Source organism: Pelobates fuscus, chromosome 9, assembly GCF_036172605.1.
Source record: "Pelobates fuscus isolate aPelFus1 chromosome 9, aPelFus1.pri, whole genome shotgun sequence".
Taxonomy (NCBI): Eukaryota; Metazoa; Chordata; class Amphibia; order Anura; family Pelobatidae; genus Pelobates; species Pelobates fuscus.
The window spans coordinates 161855410-161876893 of NC_086325.1; the positions used below are offsets into that span (position 1 = coordinate 161855410).

Sequence of the window (21484 nt, forward strand, 5' to 3'; positions counted from 1 at the left end):
CTACAGTAACAGAGCTAACCTCATTTTCTAAGCAGCAGAAGCTCTCTTGTAACCTCATTTGTTCCATTTGCAACTCGCCCGGCTTGAGGTTTGTATTTTGCGCACTTGTGGTTCATGGAAGGCTCTGTAATGTCTCGTGTGAAACCGTTTCAGTGTTTAATCCAATTATTTGTTTTTTTTCTCAACGCCTCCAAATTCTTACTGAAACGCAGAGCAATGGGTCTTCTCAACCACTTTATGAACTATTTAAAAACAATTATAATAATATTATAATTAATATTGAAATTGTCTGTGATCTTAGCACATAAAATACCAATGACAACCCATGCTGTCGTCATCTTTTGGTCTTTGTAAAACCCATTACCAATACTAAATAAGACTGTGCTGTTTCACAATCAAGAGCAGCACTGCAGGGCTTGGCTAATGCTAAACGAGTTGGTCATAATGTGTAGGGTTTTAAGGACCAGATTGTTCTGATGAAACAGATCATCCATTTTCTTCAATGTTTTTAAGCCAAGGTTTCAGCACAGCAATTTTAATTTAAAACTAACTGTTTAGTTAGATTTTTTTTTAAAAGATTAGGTTAAACTATTTGTTTCCCTGAACACTGTATTGCATTTTTACAAGGAACAAACAAATAACAAAACACTTTTTTTACTGAAAGAAAATGAACCACTATGTATCACAGGACACAAAAAAAAGACAAGGAAAACAGAAATGCAAGCTCAAAACCCCTCACACAGAATGAGCAGAAAGAGAATGATGAGAATGCTCAGTTGGTGATGCAAGATAGAAACACTAGGGCAGTGAAGGCTAACACTGGAATTTCAGATGTTTCTGAAATTCCTATGATGCTCAGTGCCTGGTTTAGGATCATGGGAAATGTAATTCAGCAATATCTGTGGTACAAAGGTTAGTGATCACTGCAGTAGCACTAACCAGACAGTATACCTGTAGAAGAGTCAGAAAGGGCAAAATTGTATTTTAATCATACTGCAAAAGAAACAAATCAGAATTTAAGAAAAATAATGACAACAAAACAGGAAAAGAAACATTAAGAAGCTTTAACGGATTTAGTCCAGAAGCAGGTAATATTGAATAAGGAAACCGTGACCCAGAACATTATCAAGAGATATAGTCAACACAACATATAGATAATATTTAGTCCAGTCATATTTGCTTGACAAGCGAGATTTATTTACCTTTCTACTTGTCTCTGCTCTTCCTGAGAGGTGACTAGGATGTTTAAATATTCTACTATCTCTTTTAACCCCTTAAGGACACATGACATGTGTGACATGTCATGATTCCCCTTTATTCCAGAAGTTTGGTCCTTGAGGGGTTAAAGTCATGTTTTTTTCTTCCTGTCAAGCTTGGGGTGGGTGTGCCATATTATTTAGGAAAAGTCACTTCAGCCTTTTAAAATACAACTAATTCTTCCACTTGGGGATGGATCCTACAGATCGTTGCTTGAGTTGTCAAAGCCAAAAAGTGAGAGAGAAAAAAATTCCCAAACACTTTTTACTTTCTGGCAGGCAGTCAACGGCCTGTTTTCAGCTGCTTGGGCTGTCTGAGTTCAAGAAAGGTCTTTGTAGCAAAGCGTAATCCTTGGAACTCTGGGGATTTCAGTCTGTCCGCCTGGGCTTAGTGAAGCGGAATTTTAACACGTAAACTGCGCCTGTCCATTAGTTAATTACTACTTCTAGGAATCTGAAGACATGTAAGGTGGGTTATTCCCTAAACCAGGAATTGTGATTTCACAGGAGGAAAAATACATTCTAGGCTAAAATAGCTGCAAACAAAGCTGTTGACTTGGTGAAATTTTTTAATTTGGCCTTAAATGTGCAGAAATTCTGGTTTAGTGAATACTGTTTGTAGCTACTGTATTAAGATGTATTATACACTTTTTTATCTTAGAGATCCATTTGATTGCAATTCATTTATCTTCATACTTCAGGAGATCAATGATAAAACATGACTGGGCTTCAGAGAAAAAGCATGGCAAATTAGAGTTATCCTGAGCAATGCAAAACTTTATTGGTACCTTTTAGAAAGGCACAATGAGCAGCATCACAAGGGAGCAACCTTTGGTAAAGTTTGTATTTGCCTGCCCCATTGTAATGCGCTCCCTTTACCTGTGTAACAAGTGCCATAAAGTTATTTATTCCTTAGGATAATTCTAGTTTTGCATGATTTTTCTATGTTGCCCAGTCATGTTTTTTGCTGTTGCTTGGAGTTGGATTTTTCCTCACTAATTTTTCAGAGAAATGCTGTAAATGTGAACGCACACTCGGCATTCCCTTCAAAAATTCCATATGCTCACATGAGCCAATGGATTTGGCACCTCAGGGTTTGCTCTAATGTGCTCCATAGGGCATGCACTATAAATTCAAATAAAAAACAGCACAACACATAGCTGATTGTTGCTTAGCTGTGTAAATATCTCACATGCATTAGTCCTACTTTAATATGTACACACTGATCTAAACTTTATTTATTTTAAGAAGGTGCTCTGTTCTGTCCATCACCAGAAGACAGGAAAGATGTTCATTCACAGCCTTTGCTATCAAGGTTGAGGCCTCGATACAATGTAACCCCTACTGCAGGGTTACTGATGCTATAAAACATTTAATTTGATATGGGGTCCATAGGTTATAACCAACCTTTCTCCCATTTCCCTCTATCCTCTATCATGTTTAATTCAATATTTAGATATCACTGACCTTGCTTTCTGTGTCCTATTGGAGGATGAGTTCCCAGCTGAGACAGTTGAGTTGCTGAGCTGTGTCTCTGCAGATGTGTTACTTGTTCTGTCGATGCTAAGCTCTAAGAAGGTAATGTTGAGGTCAAAAGCAGCAGTATCCTCATTTTCTTCATAGTCTACATAAAGGTTGTCCAGGTTTGGTTCAACTGAGTTTAGTGGTTGTCCCTGGGAAAAGATGACGCTCCTTGTTATATTGTTGAAGGGCTCCCTGGAGTCTGAGGTTTTGCTGGCCAGTTGGGTGAAGATGACATTTCCCGGAAGAAATTCTTTGGAGTTAAATTTAGATGCTGAGTCCTGTTCTCCAATATGTGACAGGTAGGAAGTCCTATTTGTGCTTGGTTCTAGGGAAAAAGAAAATATCTATACTGACTTATTTATATTTGAAGATGTTTACAGACAATTCTCCCCAAACATTGTATAGGTAATATATAAATGATGTGTTATTTTGCTGTATGTTAAAGTAACAGAATATAGAATCAAAATGAGACAAAATACCTTTTATTGGTTTGCCTTTGCCATCACAGTCTCCTGACTGTCGTGTCTCATAAACCTCATTGGTCTCCTGTCCTTTAATCAGTGTTAGCTTTTCTGTGGAATCTCGATGTCCAAAGTCCTGCATATCTCCTCTCCATCGTCCCTTCTCTTTGTTGCTAAAGCTGGCATTGCGGGGTGTAAACTCGTCATTAGACTCCTTACTTTCCTCGCTCTCAGAGTCAGGGAAATTGTAATAGATTGGCTGGGTAATTCGGGAGTGTGGTCTACGCAGTAGAGTATATTGAAATGTTATTGAAGGATTTTTTCCATTCTGATTCCACACCTAAGCAATGAGAGCAAAAATATCTGTTATTTTACTAGTTATAGTAAAATATCTTCAAAACATATATAAAAATAAGTTAAAGGGACACTACAGTCACCAGAATAAACTACAGCTTATTGAATTTGTTCTGCTGAGTAGAATCATTACCTTCAGGCTTTTTGCTGTAAACACTGTCTTTTCAGAGAAAATGCAGTGTTTACATTACAGCCTAGTGATAACTTCACTGGCCACTCCTCAGATGGCTGTTAAAGATCCTTCCTGGGTCATGGCTGCCTAAAATGTATCCAAACATTCAGTATCTCCTCCCTCTGCATGCAGACACTGAACTTTCCTCATAGAGATTCATTGATTCAATTAATGAGGAGATGCTGATTGGCCAGGGCTGTGTTTGAATTGTGCTGGCTCTGCCCCTGCTCTGCCTCCTTGTCAGTCTCAGCCAATCCTATGGGGAAGCATTGTGATTGGATCAGGCTACCACTTCTGATGATGTCAGCAGACTGCTTGTTTTTCTGAGTATAACAGCATGCAGAGTTACTGCTTCAGGCTTGAATACAGTAAGATATTTTACTATATTTATGGAGGCATGAGGGGACCAGGGGGGCTAGATGGTGGTTTTAACACTATAGGGTCAGGAATGCATGTTTGTGTTCCTGACCCTATAGTGATCCTTTAAATGCTGTAGAGTTAAAATATTGTTAATCTCTCATGTCCCCTTAAAAAGGGAATATTACGGGGCGGAGCATGACCACTAAGCTGAGCGGACGCATGAAGCTTGAGCTCCCGCATTACTCGATGAAACCAGCTTTTTAAGCCTAACTTTGGGGCTTACTTGCTCAAACTTAGATGTATCCACACACAGGGGAGCCCGGGCAAGTGACATAACACCCTTCCCAAACGTTATCAAAGACGAAAGCCCGAGGATCCTGTTGCAGACTACTGGGACCTGGATGGGAGAGAGGCAGGCGATCTCCCGGCATTCTAGCCCTGCACATGGGCCCGCTACACTTCTACCCTCCCCCCCCGGATCAGTAGGGGATATCCCGGTCCACTTACCACAGAAGGTGAATCGCACCATCAATGAGAGCGAGAGGACTGAGGAACAGCACAACGATGCGACCAAGAACGGTGTGACCAAGATTGCCGCCACGTTGGAAGCAAAGCAGCCCAGGCCATCAATGGAAGACCCTCTTTGTGGCGCGTTTCAATGCCATATGCCACAAATTCTGGCACTGCATCGCTCAGCGAGCTACCTTACACTCTCCTACGGCAACAAAGCTATCGCTAGCTGCAGACTCCACCGCCTTTCTATCTCCCGAGACGGGGGCCCATCTGGGGAAGCCTCCGGTCAGCAACCCTTGTGTCCAGAGAAACACCTGGAAGGCGGAGACCCTAAGCCCCAAGACCATGCTAAGAGCAGATTGAGAAGCCGGGAAACCCGGAGCTGGCACCCGCGAAGGCTTGGAACCAGAGACAAAGGACACGGCAGGTGCACAAGGCGCCCACCATCCGCCGAAAAGCATGCCCCCAGAATGTGGACGCTACTGTGCTATGGAGAGGCAAACATCTTGGAGTGGAGAAGGTCCCTTGCATCCACACAGTCTGGACCTGCTCCTGGGACGGTGATCCCACCGCTAGTGGCACAGAGCTGGACTTTGAACCATGGCCCACTTGTGGCATAGGGTGAACTGTACTTACCTTACACATCTGCCCCACGAGTGGCTTACCCTGACTGACATAACCTAGTCTTTGCATATCTTGGTGTCAGCATAGTTTAGTAACTCAGCCTAATGAGCCCACTCTAAGTATAGCCTCTCCAATGCAGACATAAATTGGGATAGAGTGAATGTGTTAAATTACACCTTCATGTCAAAGCTGGTACAAGCACCAACTAGAAAGGACGCTTGTCTGGATATCGTTATATCAAACAATGTTGATCTTTAGACCAACATTCAAGTAGGGGAGCATTTGGGAAATAGTGATCACAATATGGTAATTTTTTAAATAAACTCAAAAAAGCAAAAGCAGGGGCGGAGCTTGAACTCTGAGCTGAGCGGACGTGTGCTGTCTGAGCTCCCGATCGATGGACCGGCTTTTTGGGGAAAAACCCCGGAAATCTCACAGCGACGGATGCCGCACTAGGCTAAATCGACTGGGAATACAGCGACAAAACGGCAGACACCTTTCCCAAAGGCCTACGGTACCATAAACCGCAGCTGCACGTTGAGGCCTGCAGACGGCTACGAGGGGGAAGGGCGGCCGACTTCCCTGCTGACTGGCACGTCCAGCAGACGCACTCTGCTCCTATCTCCCCCCCCCCCCCCCCCCCGGACCAGTGGGGGTCATCCCGGTCCCCACTGGCCGGCAACCCGGAGTCTCTCTATAAACAGAGTCATCGCACGCGGAGGAGCCGCGCCCAAGATGGCGGCCCAACGGCAAACCACCACAGCAATGGCCACAAGCACAATGCCAGGCACATGGCCCCTGGAGGCTTTTGATCAGCACTGTAAGAGCTTCTGGACGATACTCTGTAACCAGGGCCTGACCCGCAGACAAGCGGTGAAAGCGTTGGCCCCCTGGATCCGCCCGGTAACCCGGCGCCGCTGCTATGGGCCCCTTCCTCGAATCCCCAGAACGGCAGCCCAGCAATGCAGACAACAGCGATGCTGACACTCACTCCCACAATCACAGGAGCCGGACCGTCAGGCTAGCCCAACAAACACGTACCTCACATGACGCCAGAACCTGGGACCAGCATGGCGTACCTCCACACTCTACAGCCCCAGCGACAAACAATGGCACAACATGGAGGTACACCCCACGGTCTAGCGGCGGAGCCAAATACCGACCGCGGGACACCTTGGAAGAAGCGCAACTCAGCCGGACACAAGGTCCAGAGCGAAGACACAGCCCACGTGAGACCCGCTGCCAGATCACCTGTTCACCGCTTCAAAACAGCTACAACGAGCCCCCAAGCACCGGCATCGGCTGATAAAGGACTCACATTGCAGGACTGGTCTCCAGCAGCATTAGGCTGTGACCCTTATAACCATCACTGACAACCTACCCCACTGTGCTGACCATTATATTTTAGCAGCAACACTTCCTGCACTCACTGAACTCTTAAACCAGTTAAAACGTCTTAATGTTGAAATTTTTGTACACATTTTAAGAGCACCCACACTAATACTGGCAACCAAAGGCACTTTAACGCCATTTATCTATAGCTCCTCCGAGCTTCCCCCCGGGGTTACAGGTATTATTTGAACAGCATACTAAATTACTTGCTATAGACAGACACCAGGTAGACAGACCACAAGGGCCACCAGTTTATTTTATGATTATACAGCGGGGTCCACACAACGCAGCACAGCTCCTACCAGCATAGAATAATTTTCATGTAAGCCCATACACGGCGAATCATTATGTTTCAGGACCAAACTTTAGGTTACCTGTAGCGGAATGTATTAAGCCTGTCCTATAACCTGCATATTTGACTATATTCGTTTATTGTATTCATGTATTTCTGTATGCTTTCGTATGTGGGTTCGGTAGTTTCATGGCAATGAAACTACCGAACCATTAGACCACCCCAGTGAGAAGTGTGCGCCTCGTTAGGCGTTCACACTTCTCGCAAACCGCAACTTAAACTGTAATTGCTAATGCCTGGGTGGCCGCTGTTCGGTATACGAACCACGTGCGGCGGCCATCTTCCGCATAAAAATCTCAGAGGTGTTTGGTCGTCGAGTGTCTGGAACTCGAAATCGGACACTCAAACAACCGAACACCGCTGAGACCTCCAGAGCTCCGTAACTCCCGAACGGAGGGACCTAACGAACCCCCATTCGGTAGAAACAAAGTACCGAACAAGAGAACTATAATACAGGTGAATTTAAGTGTGGATGGCTAGGATTACTGTATGGTTTTACTGCCGAACGGAGACCGGCCGCAGGGCCCAAACGCATGGAACCCTTTTCGGATACCACCTCGTGTGCGGTCGGTCAAACTTCACCCTCCATCTAACTACCGAACCCCTGGTGCGATCTGGGTGAATTTTGGATATATTATTCACCCAGATAAGGGCTTCCTGGCGGTACCCTAATATTGATGCTATGTACTAGTTTAGGGGTACATCCAGTTTTGGGGTAAATGTACAGTATAGTTAAGGGGCTATGAGTCACTCTGAGGGGAGGAGATGTGTGGGAGGTAACAGTTACATTATTGGTTACTGTCCTAATTGATGTGAATCCCTCCCTTGCATGGGAGCATGCTTTATAAGGCACCGTGGAATAAAGATTGTCAGTTCTGCTCCTGATACTGTGTGTCGTCCAGTTATTGGGAGTGCTGTTGAGATATTGCTGTATTGTTTTACCTGCTGGAAGTACTACTCTATGGATCTATAATACTTGTTCCTGAGCCTCACTGGGATCTTAAGTGGAGAATAGCTGTGGGATATCAGCTCTCCGCTACATATGCTGACAGCTATTGCCCCCACAGCTACAGCCACACCAGCTACACTCATAATGCGCTACAGCTATGTGCCCTGTGAATGTTACTCTCACATTGTTTTACTGTTATATGTCAAACGATTGACAACTTATTTAATGCAGCTTTTTGTATTGCCACTGTGACAAAACTGATGATCAAACCATGCGTGCTGTTGTGACACCACACATGCCTGAAACTACCTCTGCACAGAAAAACAAAGAATATAATCTTACTGTCAGTTATCAAGGCACATTTTACCTAGAATAGCATATAGGTCAGAGAGGAAATGGTTATTCCGACTAAGCATGCCACACCAATGTTTTTAATGTTTTAGTTTTGCGTTTGGTAACATAAAGCTAGATCCTCTCGCAAGATAGTTAGCTGGTTTCTGCTTATTTACCGTAGACGTACTTGACGACCATGTATTCACTTACATCCACAAAAAATGTGCAAGAAATCTGTATACCATGACACTGTTATCTCATGTATGTTAAAATTTGGGTTTGTACCGCTGTCGTGGCGCAACAAACTTGTTTTGTTCATGATTTGCACAATAATAATAAAGATTGACAAAAAAAAAAAGCAAAAGCACGTGGGGTATACTAAAACGTATACTTTTTAAAAAGCCAATTTCAATAAGATTAGGGCAGCTCTACAACATATCGACTGGCATAAACTCCTTAGTGTAAAAAACACTGAGGATAAATGGAAACTATTCAAATATTAGAAAAGTACATATCTCAGTATGCACCTTTGGGTAACAAATATAAAATAAACAAATTTAAATCAATGTGGCTTAGTAGAGAAGTAAAACAAGAGATTAAAAATAAGTAAAGGGCATTTAAAGCATTTAAATTGGACAAATCAGATGCATCCTATATAAGATATAAGGAAGTCAATAATACTTGCAAAAGGCAATTAAAGTGTCTAAACTAAAAAATGAGAAATTGATAGCCAAAGAAAACCACCCCCCAATTTTTTTTTTCAAGTACATCAATTCTTAAAATAAACAAAAAAATGAAAGTGTAGGTACACTGGAAACATAGATGGCTCTTTAAGCTAATGAAGACCAGGAAAAGGCAGACATTTTAAATAATTATTTTTCTTCATTATATATTAATGAGGATCCTATGGCAAGAGATATGCAAATGATTGCTGCAAAAAACTTGCAGATAACTTGTGATTGGATGACTGGAGACAAGGTGCTACAGCAGTTAAAGAAAATTAATGTAAATAAAGCTCCGGGGTCTGACGGTATTCACCCACGAGTACTTAAGGAGCTAAGTGGGGAAATAAGTGAAGCTCTGTATTTAATTTTTCAAGATTCTTTTGTTTCAGGTATTGTACCGGAAGATTGGAGGATGGCAGATGTTGTTCCTATATTTAAAAATGGTTTAAATTCCTTGCTTGGAAATTACAGACCTGTGAGCTTAACTTCTGTGACTGGGAAAATATTTGAATGGCTATTAAGAGATAATATTCAGGAAATCATTTGGAAGAACTTTGTTATTAGCAATAATCAACATGAAACATAGGGCATGTCAAACTAACCTAATTGCATTCTACGAAGAAGTAAGTAGAAGTATAGATCAGGGTGTTGCAGTGGATGTGACCTACCGTACTTGGATTTTGCCAAGGCATTTGATATGGTTCCTCACAATAGGTTAGTCTTAAAACTAAAAGAAATTGGTCTAGATTAATATTCTTGTTCTCGGGTTAACCATGGGCTTAAGAATAGAGTACAACGAGTTGTCATTAATGGTAAATTTTCAGGCTGGACAAAAGTCATAAGTGGCGTCCCTCAGGGTTCTGTTTTGGGACCGCTTCTATTTACATACTTATAAATGATCTTAAAATAGGCATTGAAAGCCATATTTCAGTGTTTGCAGATGACACAAAACTTCGTAAAGTAATAAAATGTGAGTAGGATATTGCTTTGCTGCAGAGGGATTTGGATAGATTTGGGGACTGGGCACTAAAATGGCAGATGAAATTTAATGTAGAGAAATGCAAAGTTATGCACTTTGGGGTTAAGAATGCACAAGCAACTTATACCCTAAATGGTAGTGAATTAGGGATAACCACACACAAAAAGGATTTGGGAATTGTTATAGACAACAAATAAGGCAGCTATATGCAATGTCGATCTGCAGTTGCTAAGTCCAGTAAGGTTTTGTCATGTATAAATAGCGGCATAAATTCTCGGGATGAAAATATAATTTTGCCTCTTTATAAATTGCTGGTAAGACCACACCTTGAATATGCTGTGCAATTTTGGGCACCTGTTCTAAAGAAGGATATCATGGCACTAGAAAAAGTGCAGAGACGAGCTACAAAATTGATAAAAGGAATGGAGCATTTTAGTTCCGAAGAAAGGTTAACAAATTTAAATCTCTTTAGTTTGGAAAAACGGCACCTCAGAGGGGATATGATAACATTATACAAATATATTCGGGGCCAGTACAAACCATTATCTGGAAATCTATTTATAAACAGGGCTATACATAGGTGACAAGGTCACGCATTTAGGCTGGAAGAAAGGAGATATAATCTAAGGCAAAGAAAAGTTTTTTGTTTTTTTACAGTAAGAGCAATAAGGATATGGAAACATATGTGAGGCAGGCTGAACTTGATGGACGCAAGTCTCTTTTCAGCTAACTATGTAACTGTTGTGACAAAAAAGAGATTCTCCGGGCACTGAGGGTGTTCAATAGAACAGACAAGAGCAGCAACGTTTCGACCTGCTAAGAGGTCTTTGTCAGCATTTTGACTCTTTTCATCTAACCATTTTATCACGAACCTAGGTCAAATCTGCTGCTTATATTTCATTTTTTTGTGTTTTTCACTTGTTTTACTTTTGAGAAATTCACAGACAACATGTGCAATCTCACTACTGTAAAGACCCCATATTTGTATTATGCTACTGTTATTGAGTACAATAATAATCTACATGTATACCTTTGCCCCTAATCCAACTGCTAATTCTACATCAGCGGAATTCCTTTTGCTGACATCAGTACTGAAATCATCAAAGGTATTTCCCAGCTTACACAGTACAGAGGGCTCTGAACACTCTGTACTGTGTGATTGCAGCATGAGAGAGAGATATCACACATATGTTGCAGCTCCTGCACATAGTAATTGGTGCCGGGCATCTGGCGACGCCCAGCACCGATGACTGAGCAGAGGGGCATGCAGGAAAACCTCCCTTCAAGGTGGTCCATAACATCAACGAGCATTAAAGCCCTGTACTGCATGACAACATAGACACTCATGTGGTTGTTACCGAATTTAGTGCCTTGACAAATAGATTTTAGACTCCGTATCAATCACAATTTATTAATTATTTGAACTTAGTATATCACCTCCCAAATTCCATCTTTGGGCTAGGCACTTATATATTATATAAAATAGATAATTAACTCAATTATAGAACATGGAAAAACCAAATAAATTTTCCCTATGTTTTATGTAATACATTAGATTACACAGTAATACATTACCATGATATTTAGGTCTTGGTTTGTTGGTCCTTGTGCCACTATATATTCAATGCCAGTTTCATATACATCCATCGGCCTCCTATATTTAAATACTGTGCCGGCGATATTGAAGTTTTTGGGGCTGTCGACCTTTAAGTTCCCGTTGAAATAGAAGTGGCCAGATTCATCTGCAACAGCTTAAGATACATACATACAGGTAAGTTTAAGGATAAGCTACAAATCTGCCTGAATGGAGTCTACAAAATATATATTTTTTTACTTTTAAAGTAGACTTTTTTTTTGGTTTGGCCTTTTCATGTTTTTTAGTAAAGTTGTGCATATCCTATATAAAATTATAGTCAAAGTAACAACAAACAAAAATCGTTACACGAATGCACACCAGAACACCAGAAATTGTCCATATGTTACAGTAATGCTTATATTAATTCTTGATACTAGCTGCTATATATTATGATACAGCCTTTGTGACATATATGATTTCTCCACTCTCCCTTTCCATCTATTCCAAAGAAACCTGGGGCAGACAGGGAACTAAATACTATTTGCAGAGGCAAATATACCAATAGTGTTTTAATTGTCCTGTGTATAAGCTGTTGAGATAGTGTGTGTTTGTAAAATTATTTAAAACTGCCTGGCTGTTTTTTATGCTCTGCTGATTAGTGTAAAACCTTTTTTCCAGGTGGTAGATTCACTTTAATGTTTGTAATAATGCCACAGTCGATAATTTAAACATTTCCCAGTTGGTGTTTACTCACTTAAAACTGGTTTAGAATGCAATTAAACAAAACCATACAAAATCATAATTTTTAGAAATACTTAAAGGGACACTAAAGTCACCAAAATAACTTTAGCTTAAAGCGACACTATAGTCACCAGAACAACTACAGCTTATTGAATTTTTTCTGGTGAGTAGAATCATTACCTTTTCAGAGAAAATGCAGTGTTTACATTACAGCCTAGTGATAACTTCACTGGCCACTCCTCAGATGGCTGTTAGAGATCCTTCCTGGGTCATGGCTGCCTAAAATGCATCCAAACATTCAGTGTCTCCTCCCTCTGCATGGATACACTGAACTTTCCTCATAGAGATTCGTTGATTCAATTCATCTCTATGAGGAGATGCTGATTGGCCAGGGCTGTGTTTGAATTGTGCTGGCTCTGCCCCTGCTCTGCCTCCTTGTCAGTCTCAGCCAATCCTATGGAGAAGCATTGTGATTGGATCAGGCCCAAACTTCTGATGATGTCAGCAGACAGCTTGTTTTTCTGAGGCAAACAGCATGCAGAGCTACAGCTTCAGGCTGGAATACAAGTAAGATTTTGCTATATTTATGGAGGCATGAGGGGCCCAGGGGGGCTAGATGGTGGTTTTAACACTATAGGGTCAGGAATACATGTTTGTGTTCCTGACCCTATAGTGATCCTAAACAGTTTTGGTGTATAGATCACGCCCCTGCAGTCTCACTGCTCAATTCTCTCCCCTTTAGGAGTTAAATCACTTTTGTTTCTGTTTTTGCAGCATTAGCCACACATGCCCTGGCTGTTACTCACACAGCCTGCATGAAAACAAAATGGTTTTATTTTCAATCCAATGTTAACTACAACATCTGGGAAACTACCTTCTGGGTACCCCTGCCTTAGAAGTTTTTTTCTCCTCCTCTGCAAATTGCTCCTGCAAGGTCTAGCAAGCAACTAATAGTTCCACGAGATAATGAATTCTAAATTAAACATGCTATTCAATAAATTAAGTATAAACATTAGATGACTCTTTATAGTAAGTGTGTAGGGAGGCCTTGCAAGTTACAAGCAAGGAGACGTGGCTAGGGCTAGATAAATAACGTGATTTAACTCCTAAATAGCAGGTAATTTAGCGTTGATACTGCAGAGGCATGATCTATACACCAAAACTGCTTCATTAACCTAAAGTTGTTTTAAAGATTATAGTGTCCCTTTAATACATATCAGCACAGCGACAGGTTTCTCACCCAACACATCTGCGGATTTCTTGCGCTCCACAATTTGAATGTCCCTTGCACCAACAGGGATGTGCGTGACTAATGAATAGCCTAACAGAAACCATAGGTTATGCAATATTCCAAAGAAATGTTTACCCAAAACAAAACAGATATAAAATGCATGAAACAATAACAAGCGTAGAACATGCTGAGGGCAATGCATGAGTTACAAGGTTGTTTTGGTAGTAAATAAAGACAGGCTAACAAAATAATATGTGATTTTGTCTTTTTCTATTTTTAGAACCCTGTCTCGGTGCAAAGCCTTGCTTAATAAAGACAATCCCAATAACATTTCTTACAGTTTTCTATTGTCAGTATAACAAGAAGTCAACATAGGTTAAATAGTTGAGCAGACATTATCTGTTCATGTCTCTTTTAGATAATAAAAACTTAAAAAACATTCATAAAAATATATTTCCGGGGGTCTGAACATGAGCCTAATTTGGAAGAAACAGTGTGGCTGTTTCACTCAATAATGGACCATTCTTCATGACAGAAGCATTCAGGCTGATAACCTTGAATCAGTTACCAAGATGGGAAGCTCCCTTCCTGTAATTCCCTGTGATGTGAACACAGCTGCTTCCGTCTCCCTGGCAGACACCGCATTTATCCAGAGTATGGGTGGAGAACAAGACGCCGTCACATCCAATTGGCTGAGGAGACAGGAATGATAAATACAATACAGATTTGACCAGCGGATAGTGCATCTGTTTTACGCTATAGAGAACTGTTGACAAAATAGTTTACTGTTATATTTCCACAAACCTCACATTTTCCAGACACACAAACCCCTCGATAGTCGCTGTACTTGCAAGATGTCCCATCTCGAGCCTGAACCATAAGTTGTCTCTGTCCATCAACCGTGGTGCACTGAAGATCACAAGGTTTGCTGGAGATGTGTACATAATCATCTAAGGGCCAACACATTCAACTTAATCAGTTCATTGAGAACATACAAACACACTATTAATTACACTCCTGAATGGTATATTTTGAATTTATGGCCAACTGTTATTTTTTTTTCTTGCTAGCCTTTGTTAATGGAGATACGGCCATATTCATTGCAGTAGCAATGTAATATCAGGTAAATTGTATCTAAACTGTGGAGAATGGTTCATGGAACTAGACATTTGAAGCCAAGTTTGCTTAGCAGGAAAAATTATGTAACCTGTTTATTTCTCCAGCTTAACAAAAATGTGCAATTCCCCTTGTTAATTCTCAATAATTCCTGGCTTATTGAATGATCCATTTTCTTTTTTATTGATCGGATACCCAATTTAATTACTTCAAAAAAGTTTCAAAATGGAACATAGTCCCCCATTCTATTTTACAACATTTTTCAACAACAAAAACTTACTATCTTTCCAAAATGGTTTAATAACCAATATTGCTGCTCCTTATGCATCTAAAGGAGCACACCTTTTGCCATTCAACCATCTAGTCAGCTTCCTTGGCTTTAACTTGGTATGAGGCAAATACCTTTAAAGGGATATTCATTCCAGGATGTATCTGCCGCCACAAATACATTTTTTTTTTAAATCCTTACCTGAAGTTTCAGTGTTTGCTGCAAATTGTTATTATTGTGTTTCTGAACTGCTGATATATCATATATCACAAATAAAGTTATAATCTAAAGTGAAATGCATGGCATGCATTGACCTCCTGTACATTGTGCTAAAGTTTTTAATAAGCTACTAAAGACTATTATAATTAAATAAATATACTACTTAGTCTTTATATACCCCATTCAAAAATGTTATGCACTCAATTATGCATTTTATTTCATTGGGGGTATATCCAAAATAGCATGTAACATCTATAGATCTCTTGTCTGCAGTCTTTTCAAGCCCTCCCCTTCTAACCCCGCCCATACTTTCTGTGGCTGTCCAATCACAGACTTCCCAATGCAGCTCAATGAGAAGTCTTTACAAGGCAGAAGCCCGGGGCAATTGCTGCCTCTTGATTTTATCTCCACTGAGCTAAACAATTTCTATTGAAATCTGCACTTTTTGTAAAATGAAGAAAAAGAGGACATACTCTTCACATATAAAGCACTACAGCAGGCTAAACTGCTTTAGATGTTTGGAGGGTTCATTTAAAGAACCTATCAATCATGTTTCAGTTTTTCTTTTTTTGTCCACAGTTAAAGTAAACAGTGACAGGTAGTCTTACCAGGGTACAATGGTTTCCATTGAGATGTTTTGCCATTGTACACATGAGAGTTAAAAGATGTGCACTGCTCCTCTCGAAAACTCCTTCCATTAATTGGGCACTCCTGGAAGAAAACATTGTTTAGCACAAAATGTATCACAGTTTAGAGAGGGACAAACCACTCTGTTGTCAGCTAGATCTAATTTAAATAATTAATGGAAATAATATATAAAGTTATTGCTCAAGGTTGGACGTGCATAATTCATGTGGCTGGCATTTAAGTCATCAGAAATCACATTTGAATGCATTGCTTAGATGGATGGATTTTTTTCTCTGAATCATTCATGCTCACAGCCGGAAATATCCACTAATTCATCTTTGCCTGAAACAAGCCAATCTATTGTAAAAATGCATTTGTTTTGCCATATATTTAAGATATATTATTGTGTGAACAAATAGCTTTCATGTGTATATGTTTGAGAGTGGTCAAAAATATGACCTGGTATCACAAAGTTTATGTTGACTGCTATGATAACTGTAATATCATCGTGGACGGAAAGGGTTGTGTAGCCATTAGTTGGCGGAATCCAAAATCTTGTACCAACAGATCTCTGAGAAGATACAGCAGTAGTAAAATGTATTAAAAAATTCTAATGAAAAGCACAATCTAAAAACCAATAAGAGAATATTAAATCCAAACAGGATAAAATAATAGTGGATTGGCGCTACAGTGCACAAGAATAAAATGCAGCTACCCCTAGTGCCTAAAATCACTCTAAAGGCACTTAAGTGTTTTAAAAGAGAATAAAAGATAGTGGGGGTGCACAATAATACAGCAATTATAAAAGATATACTTATACGTGAGGAACCTCTTGATCTGAAAGAAGTAGCATACAGACAATCATAGCATAATACTGTTTAATATATATATATATATATATATATATATATATATTTTTTAGATCTATTACAGAGGTAGTAGGTCACTCACACTTTCCAGAGCCACAACAAGCAGGCTCTGGATTAGATAGCAGTTGAATAATCAGCTTATTCAGGCTGTGGAATTTCCCATGTGATGTCTCCTTTTCAGTGCCAAAAGAAATATAGCAAGATCCAGGATGTAAAAAGTGAAATAAACTAATAAATAAATAAGCTGATTATTCAACTGCTATCTAAGCCAGAGCCTGCTTGTTGTGGCTCTGGAAAGTGTGAGTGACCCATTACCTTTGTAATAGTCCTAAAATAATAATAATAATATATACATATATATATATATATATATATATATATATATATATATATATATATATATATATATATAACAGTATGATGCTATGATTGTCTGTATGTTATTTGTTTCAGTTTAAGAGGTTCCTCACGTATAAGTATATATTTTATAATTGTTGTATTATTGTGCACCCCCAGTCTAAAAACTAGCAAAGCATCAGAGGACATACATTTCTAAAACAGTGATCGTAAATAGGACTAACCTCACAGAAATCTGAGTCAAAGAGAAACATCCGAAAGCAAAACACAAAAAGTAACAAAAGGGATAAAAATAATCTGAAAACATTACAGAGGAAAAGTACTCCATAGCAGTGAGATATTGGGGGGATGGTTTGACTGCCAAGCGTGATGACTGCCTAAAATTGTAGCTCCTCGTGGCCAGACCAAATTTTGCCTTATCTACAAGGCTACCCCCAGTAATGGGTCACCTGAGATGCTCCCATACTCTGCCTCAACACCCTACCTTACCAATGCATTGGTAAGGTCCCTTCGGCCCCATGGGTGAGTTCTTAACCATGCCACTGAACCTACAGGTGCTTCAGCATGGACCTATGCTGCTACTTCCCTCTCCAGCCTCTTCCTAGGGCTTGCACAAGGCTCCAGGTGCTTCTCTTGAAGGGTCCCTACTGCCACATGACGTGCCCTCAACCCTAGAACATAGCCTCCTCAGAAAGGCGGATATGGCCTCCTTTGTAGCATAGCCGAAGTGTAGCCTACTATAATTGATGGCCGTGCAGCACTCTCAAGGCCTCTAACAAATGCTTTATTCAACGACATCAAGCCACAGAACTTGTCACAAGGCGACAGGGGCGGCTGAAATAATATTAAGATTTGCAACATACCTGAAACCCTGAATTCAAGCTCCTAGATGACAACAAAGACCCGTACTGATTGAAATTGAATGTGCCCTGAGGTCTATAACACCTGAGGGTCCTTCTAGATATCAAAATTTTTCCCAGTTAAAGAATTAAGAGACCGGCAAGGCCTCAACACACCTGGCATGTTCGTAATGCTGCCAGGACTTGTCCACGTTCACACTGGATGCCCATCGGCCCTGAGGCCCATCACTCTCAGTCTACATGAGAGACATAAACCCTATCGTTGGAAGTTCCCCCTGAGCCTCCAGTCATGCCAAGGATCAGTGTGGCATACCCTCTGCTGGTGGGAGGAGATCCCAGCATGTTTTGCACACCTCAACATACCACCTATGGAGATCCAGAGCTGGTTCCTGTCCCCACAAGCTTCCACAGCGGCCATCTTGCAATTAGTGGACTGGCATGTACACCCCCACAAGCACACTGGATTAGCTTTGAGTTATATGACTCCAGTGTCTCATTGCCAACAGTGACCTGACTATATAAGACCAAGAACCCACAAACTTTCCTGCAACACCCATTTATCGTCCCCACACTCAACGTTTGGACCAAATGCACAGTCAAAACAATTTCACAATAAGTCTGGGTTCCATGCTACCACTCACCCATAACTACCCAACCTCCAATTCTGGCCTTTTTAGGAAAATGCCCAATAGTACACTTACTCCATGTCACTGCAAATTCTCAAATACTCCCCTTCACTGATCTAAAATGCGAAGAGACCTCGACTGGGATAGACAGACTTCACTATTTTCAAATCAACCATTTCTATTATTCACTAATACCTATTAATCTCCATAGACAACATTCAATGCTCGAATCCTACAGTCACTAACGTAACAAACTCAGTAAAAGCAACAACAACAAAAAAAGCAGTGAAATACTTGAAGGTATCAATATGGTATGTATATAACAATGTAAAAGGACAGCATTAAAACACATTCAAATAAAGTCAATATTTACTTTCAACTTAAGTGAGGAAAAAATTGTTGCATGCACATTTGTCACACAAGTTGCTGTTCTACAAGATGTGAGAACACTGGTAGACTGATAAGAGAATTGCAAACTTTAAGCCGAAATAGAATTGTTCAATTCACTTACACCATCAGGTTTATTGCACAACTTGGGAATTGTCGTCAGAAATTTTGATTCCAAGGTCTAAATAGCCATGTTTGAAAGATATTTTACAACATTTGCAATTCCTGGTCAGTCCTGGTCATAGAGTAATGGGGCTTTATTAATAAGCCCCATTACTCTATTATTCCCTTTCTTACATGGTATGCACATTAATAAGGGCGCCCTCTGGTGTTCCACTCAGACTCTTTGCTTTATCGTTTCCTGAGTGTAACGGATCACCTGGCACCCCGACTGGGTACCTCCGTTAATGGATGCTCCTAGTGCTTCCTGAGGACTCCAAGCACTCTGGCAGACACCACAATCCCCGAATCCGAGAAACCTTTTAAATTCTCCCAAGCATATGAATGCTGTAGACCATTGAATAGGAACCATACGAATAGGCTTGTACTCCTAGCAGTCAACTGGAACAGCATTCAATAAATCCTTCCCCCAATAATGAGACGACACATCACTTTGAGGGTAAAAACAGGAACTCTCGACTGGCTCATCCAGCCTGGCTTTTATTACAATAATCCACATACAGGCCACACCCAGGGGGAGGCATAAAATACCCAATCACATACATGGTTCAGCCCACACATCCCCTCCCCTCAGATAACATTAAACCCAATTATCCGGTACACTTTTCCAGCCAAGTTCTGGATGTACCCCAAAAACAGGGGGTACACCTTTAAATCCAGCATCGCTGGATAGCCCTTATTCAGGGGGACAACATATCCAAAATTCAAGTCATTCGGATGAACAGTTCGGGAGATATGGGGTTCCAAAGATTTGACCGACCGCATGGGTAAAGTATCCGAAAACAGTTCCATGCATTTTGGCCCTGCGGTCGGTCACAAACAAGGGAATGAAAACAGACGAATTGCCTGTGTTATAGAGCCTGGAGAGGGTTTGAATGAATTCCCTTGTTTGTGGGGTTCTTTCTACCGAACGGCGGGTCATTCGGTAGTTTCTATACGAATTTCTGGAAGTATGGAGGTCTCAGCGGTGTTTGCCTAGTCAAGTGTCCGATTTTAGTTCCAGACACTCGACGGCAAAACACCGCTGTTCGGTAGTTTAAGATGGCCGCCGCCACGTGTTTGTTTCCCGAATGGCGGCCACCCAGAGGACAAAGAATACATTACACTGATTGCCAATTACCCGTTTGCAACATTGTTGCAAACTGTAATTGGAGGCACACTTATTCCTGGGTGGTCTGGTTGTTCGGTAGTTTCACTCAATATAATGAATGGAGTGATTCTACCGAACAATCAGCTGAATGCTGCATACATATCCCAGGTTAAACTCAACACATAAATACATATGTAATATTAAAGGCAGTATACTGGAATATGCTCCACAGTCTTAAAGGGACAGTAGTCCCAAAAGTCCCAATATGTCCATCGCTGATTTTAAAGGGCCAGTAGCAGCAATATAAAGTACAATATGCCCCAAATAACCCAGGGGCCATAGTCAGCAGGTAGGAGGCTAGCAAACAGGCTTCTCCAGGGCCCAGTGGCGAGGTTGTTTTCGCCACACTGAGCTTGATGGTGGTTTCCTATTTTCTTACTTCCTTTGTGTTACTCCTAACTATTATCCTCTCCAACTTACTCCTAAAGCTTTAAATTACATTCTTACCTGAATTTTGCAGAGCTGATATCTTTTTGATGTCCCCGTGCAGGTTTTGTTCACATGAATGTTGAGTGTTTTTCTCCTGAATGGAAAAAGTTGTGTAAGAATTTTTTGTATCAATGTCCAGGTCCCCTACATTATCAAGTCCCCGCAATCTGTTTTTTAAATCATAATTATGTAATACCCTTTCTTTTAAATGGATACTCTGCTGCCAAAATACAAAATAAATAATAATTACTGTTTACTAGATGTACTCCAAATGCAATTAAAAGGATTCTCTAGTGCTAGGAAAACAAACCCATTTTTCCTTGCACTGTAGAATCCTGGAGTGCCCCGTCCGACGTGGCTGAAAGGGTTAGAACCCCTTCAGACACTTACCTGAATCCAGCGCCGATGTCCCTCGGTGGGTCAGGCTCCGTCCACTCTCCTCCCCTCCTCCCCTGCAATTGCCGCACTCGCATTAGGATCTCCCCATAGGAAACATTATTCAAAGCTTTCCTATGGGGATTCCGGTGACGCTGAGGACGTCCAGTGTCTTTTAGACAACCAAAAGTCATCTAAGAAGCCGGAAGTCCCTCTAGTGGCTGTCTGGTAGACAGCCACTAGAGGAGGACTTAACCCTGCAAGGTAATTATTGCAGTTTATAAAAACAGCAATAATTACACTTGCAGGGTTAAGGGTGATGGGAGTTGGCACCCAGACCACTTCAATGGGCTGAAGTGGTCTGGGTGCCTACAGTGTCTCTTTTATAATGCATTTTTTCATTTGAGTTATATCTAAAACAGCTTGCAAACACAGCAGATCTCTTGTCTGCAGCCTTTGCAAGTCCTCCTCTTCTAACC

The 21484-nt window shown here is 40.9% G+C and overlaps 1 protein-coding gene across 3 annotated transcripts in view; it reads right to left on the reverse strand.

Moving 5' to 3' along the window:
* Positions 1-21484, reverse strand: part of ADAMTSL2 (ADAMTS like 2) — a 77843-nt gene that overhangs the window by 25432 nt on the left and 30927 nt on the right. For 2 of the 3 annotated variants that reach the window (XM_063432919.1, XM_063432918.1), the window contains 8 exons: positions 20649-20724; positions 15754-15856; positions 14347-14492; positions 14111-14234; positions 13552-13632; positions 11570-11745; positions 3260-3581; positions 2724-3105 (listed from right to left, as the gene is read on the reverse strand). In XM_063432919.1, the coding sequence (XP_063288989.1) occupies positions 2724-3105; positions 3260-3581; positions 11570-11745; positions 13552-13632; positions 14111-14234; positions 14347-14492; positions 15754-15856; positions 20649-20724 (1410 nt within the window). Of the gene's footprint in view, positions 1-2723; positions 3106-3259; positions 3582-11569; positions 11746-13551; positions 13633-14110; positions 14235-14346; positions 14493-15753; positions 15857-20648; positions 20725-21484 lie in introns of those variants that run through there. The other variant, XM_063432920.1, reaches the window with a different exon arrangement.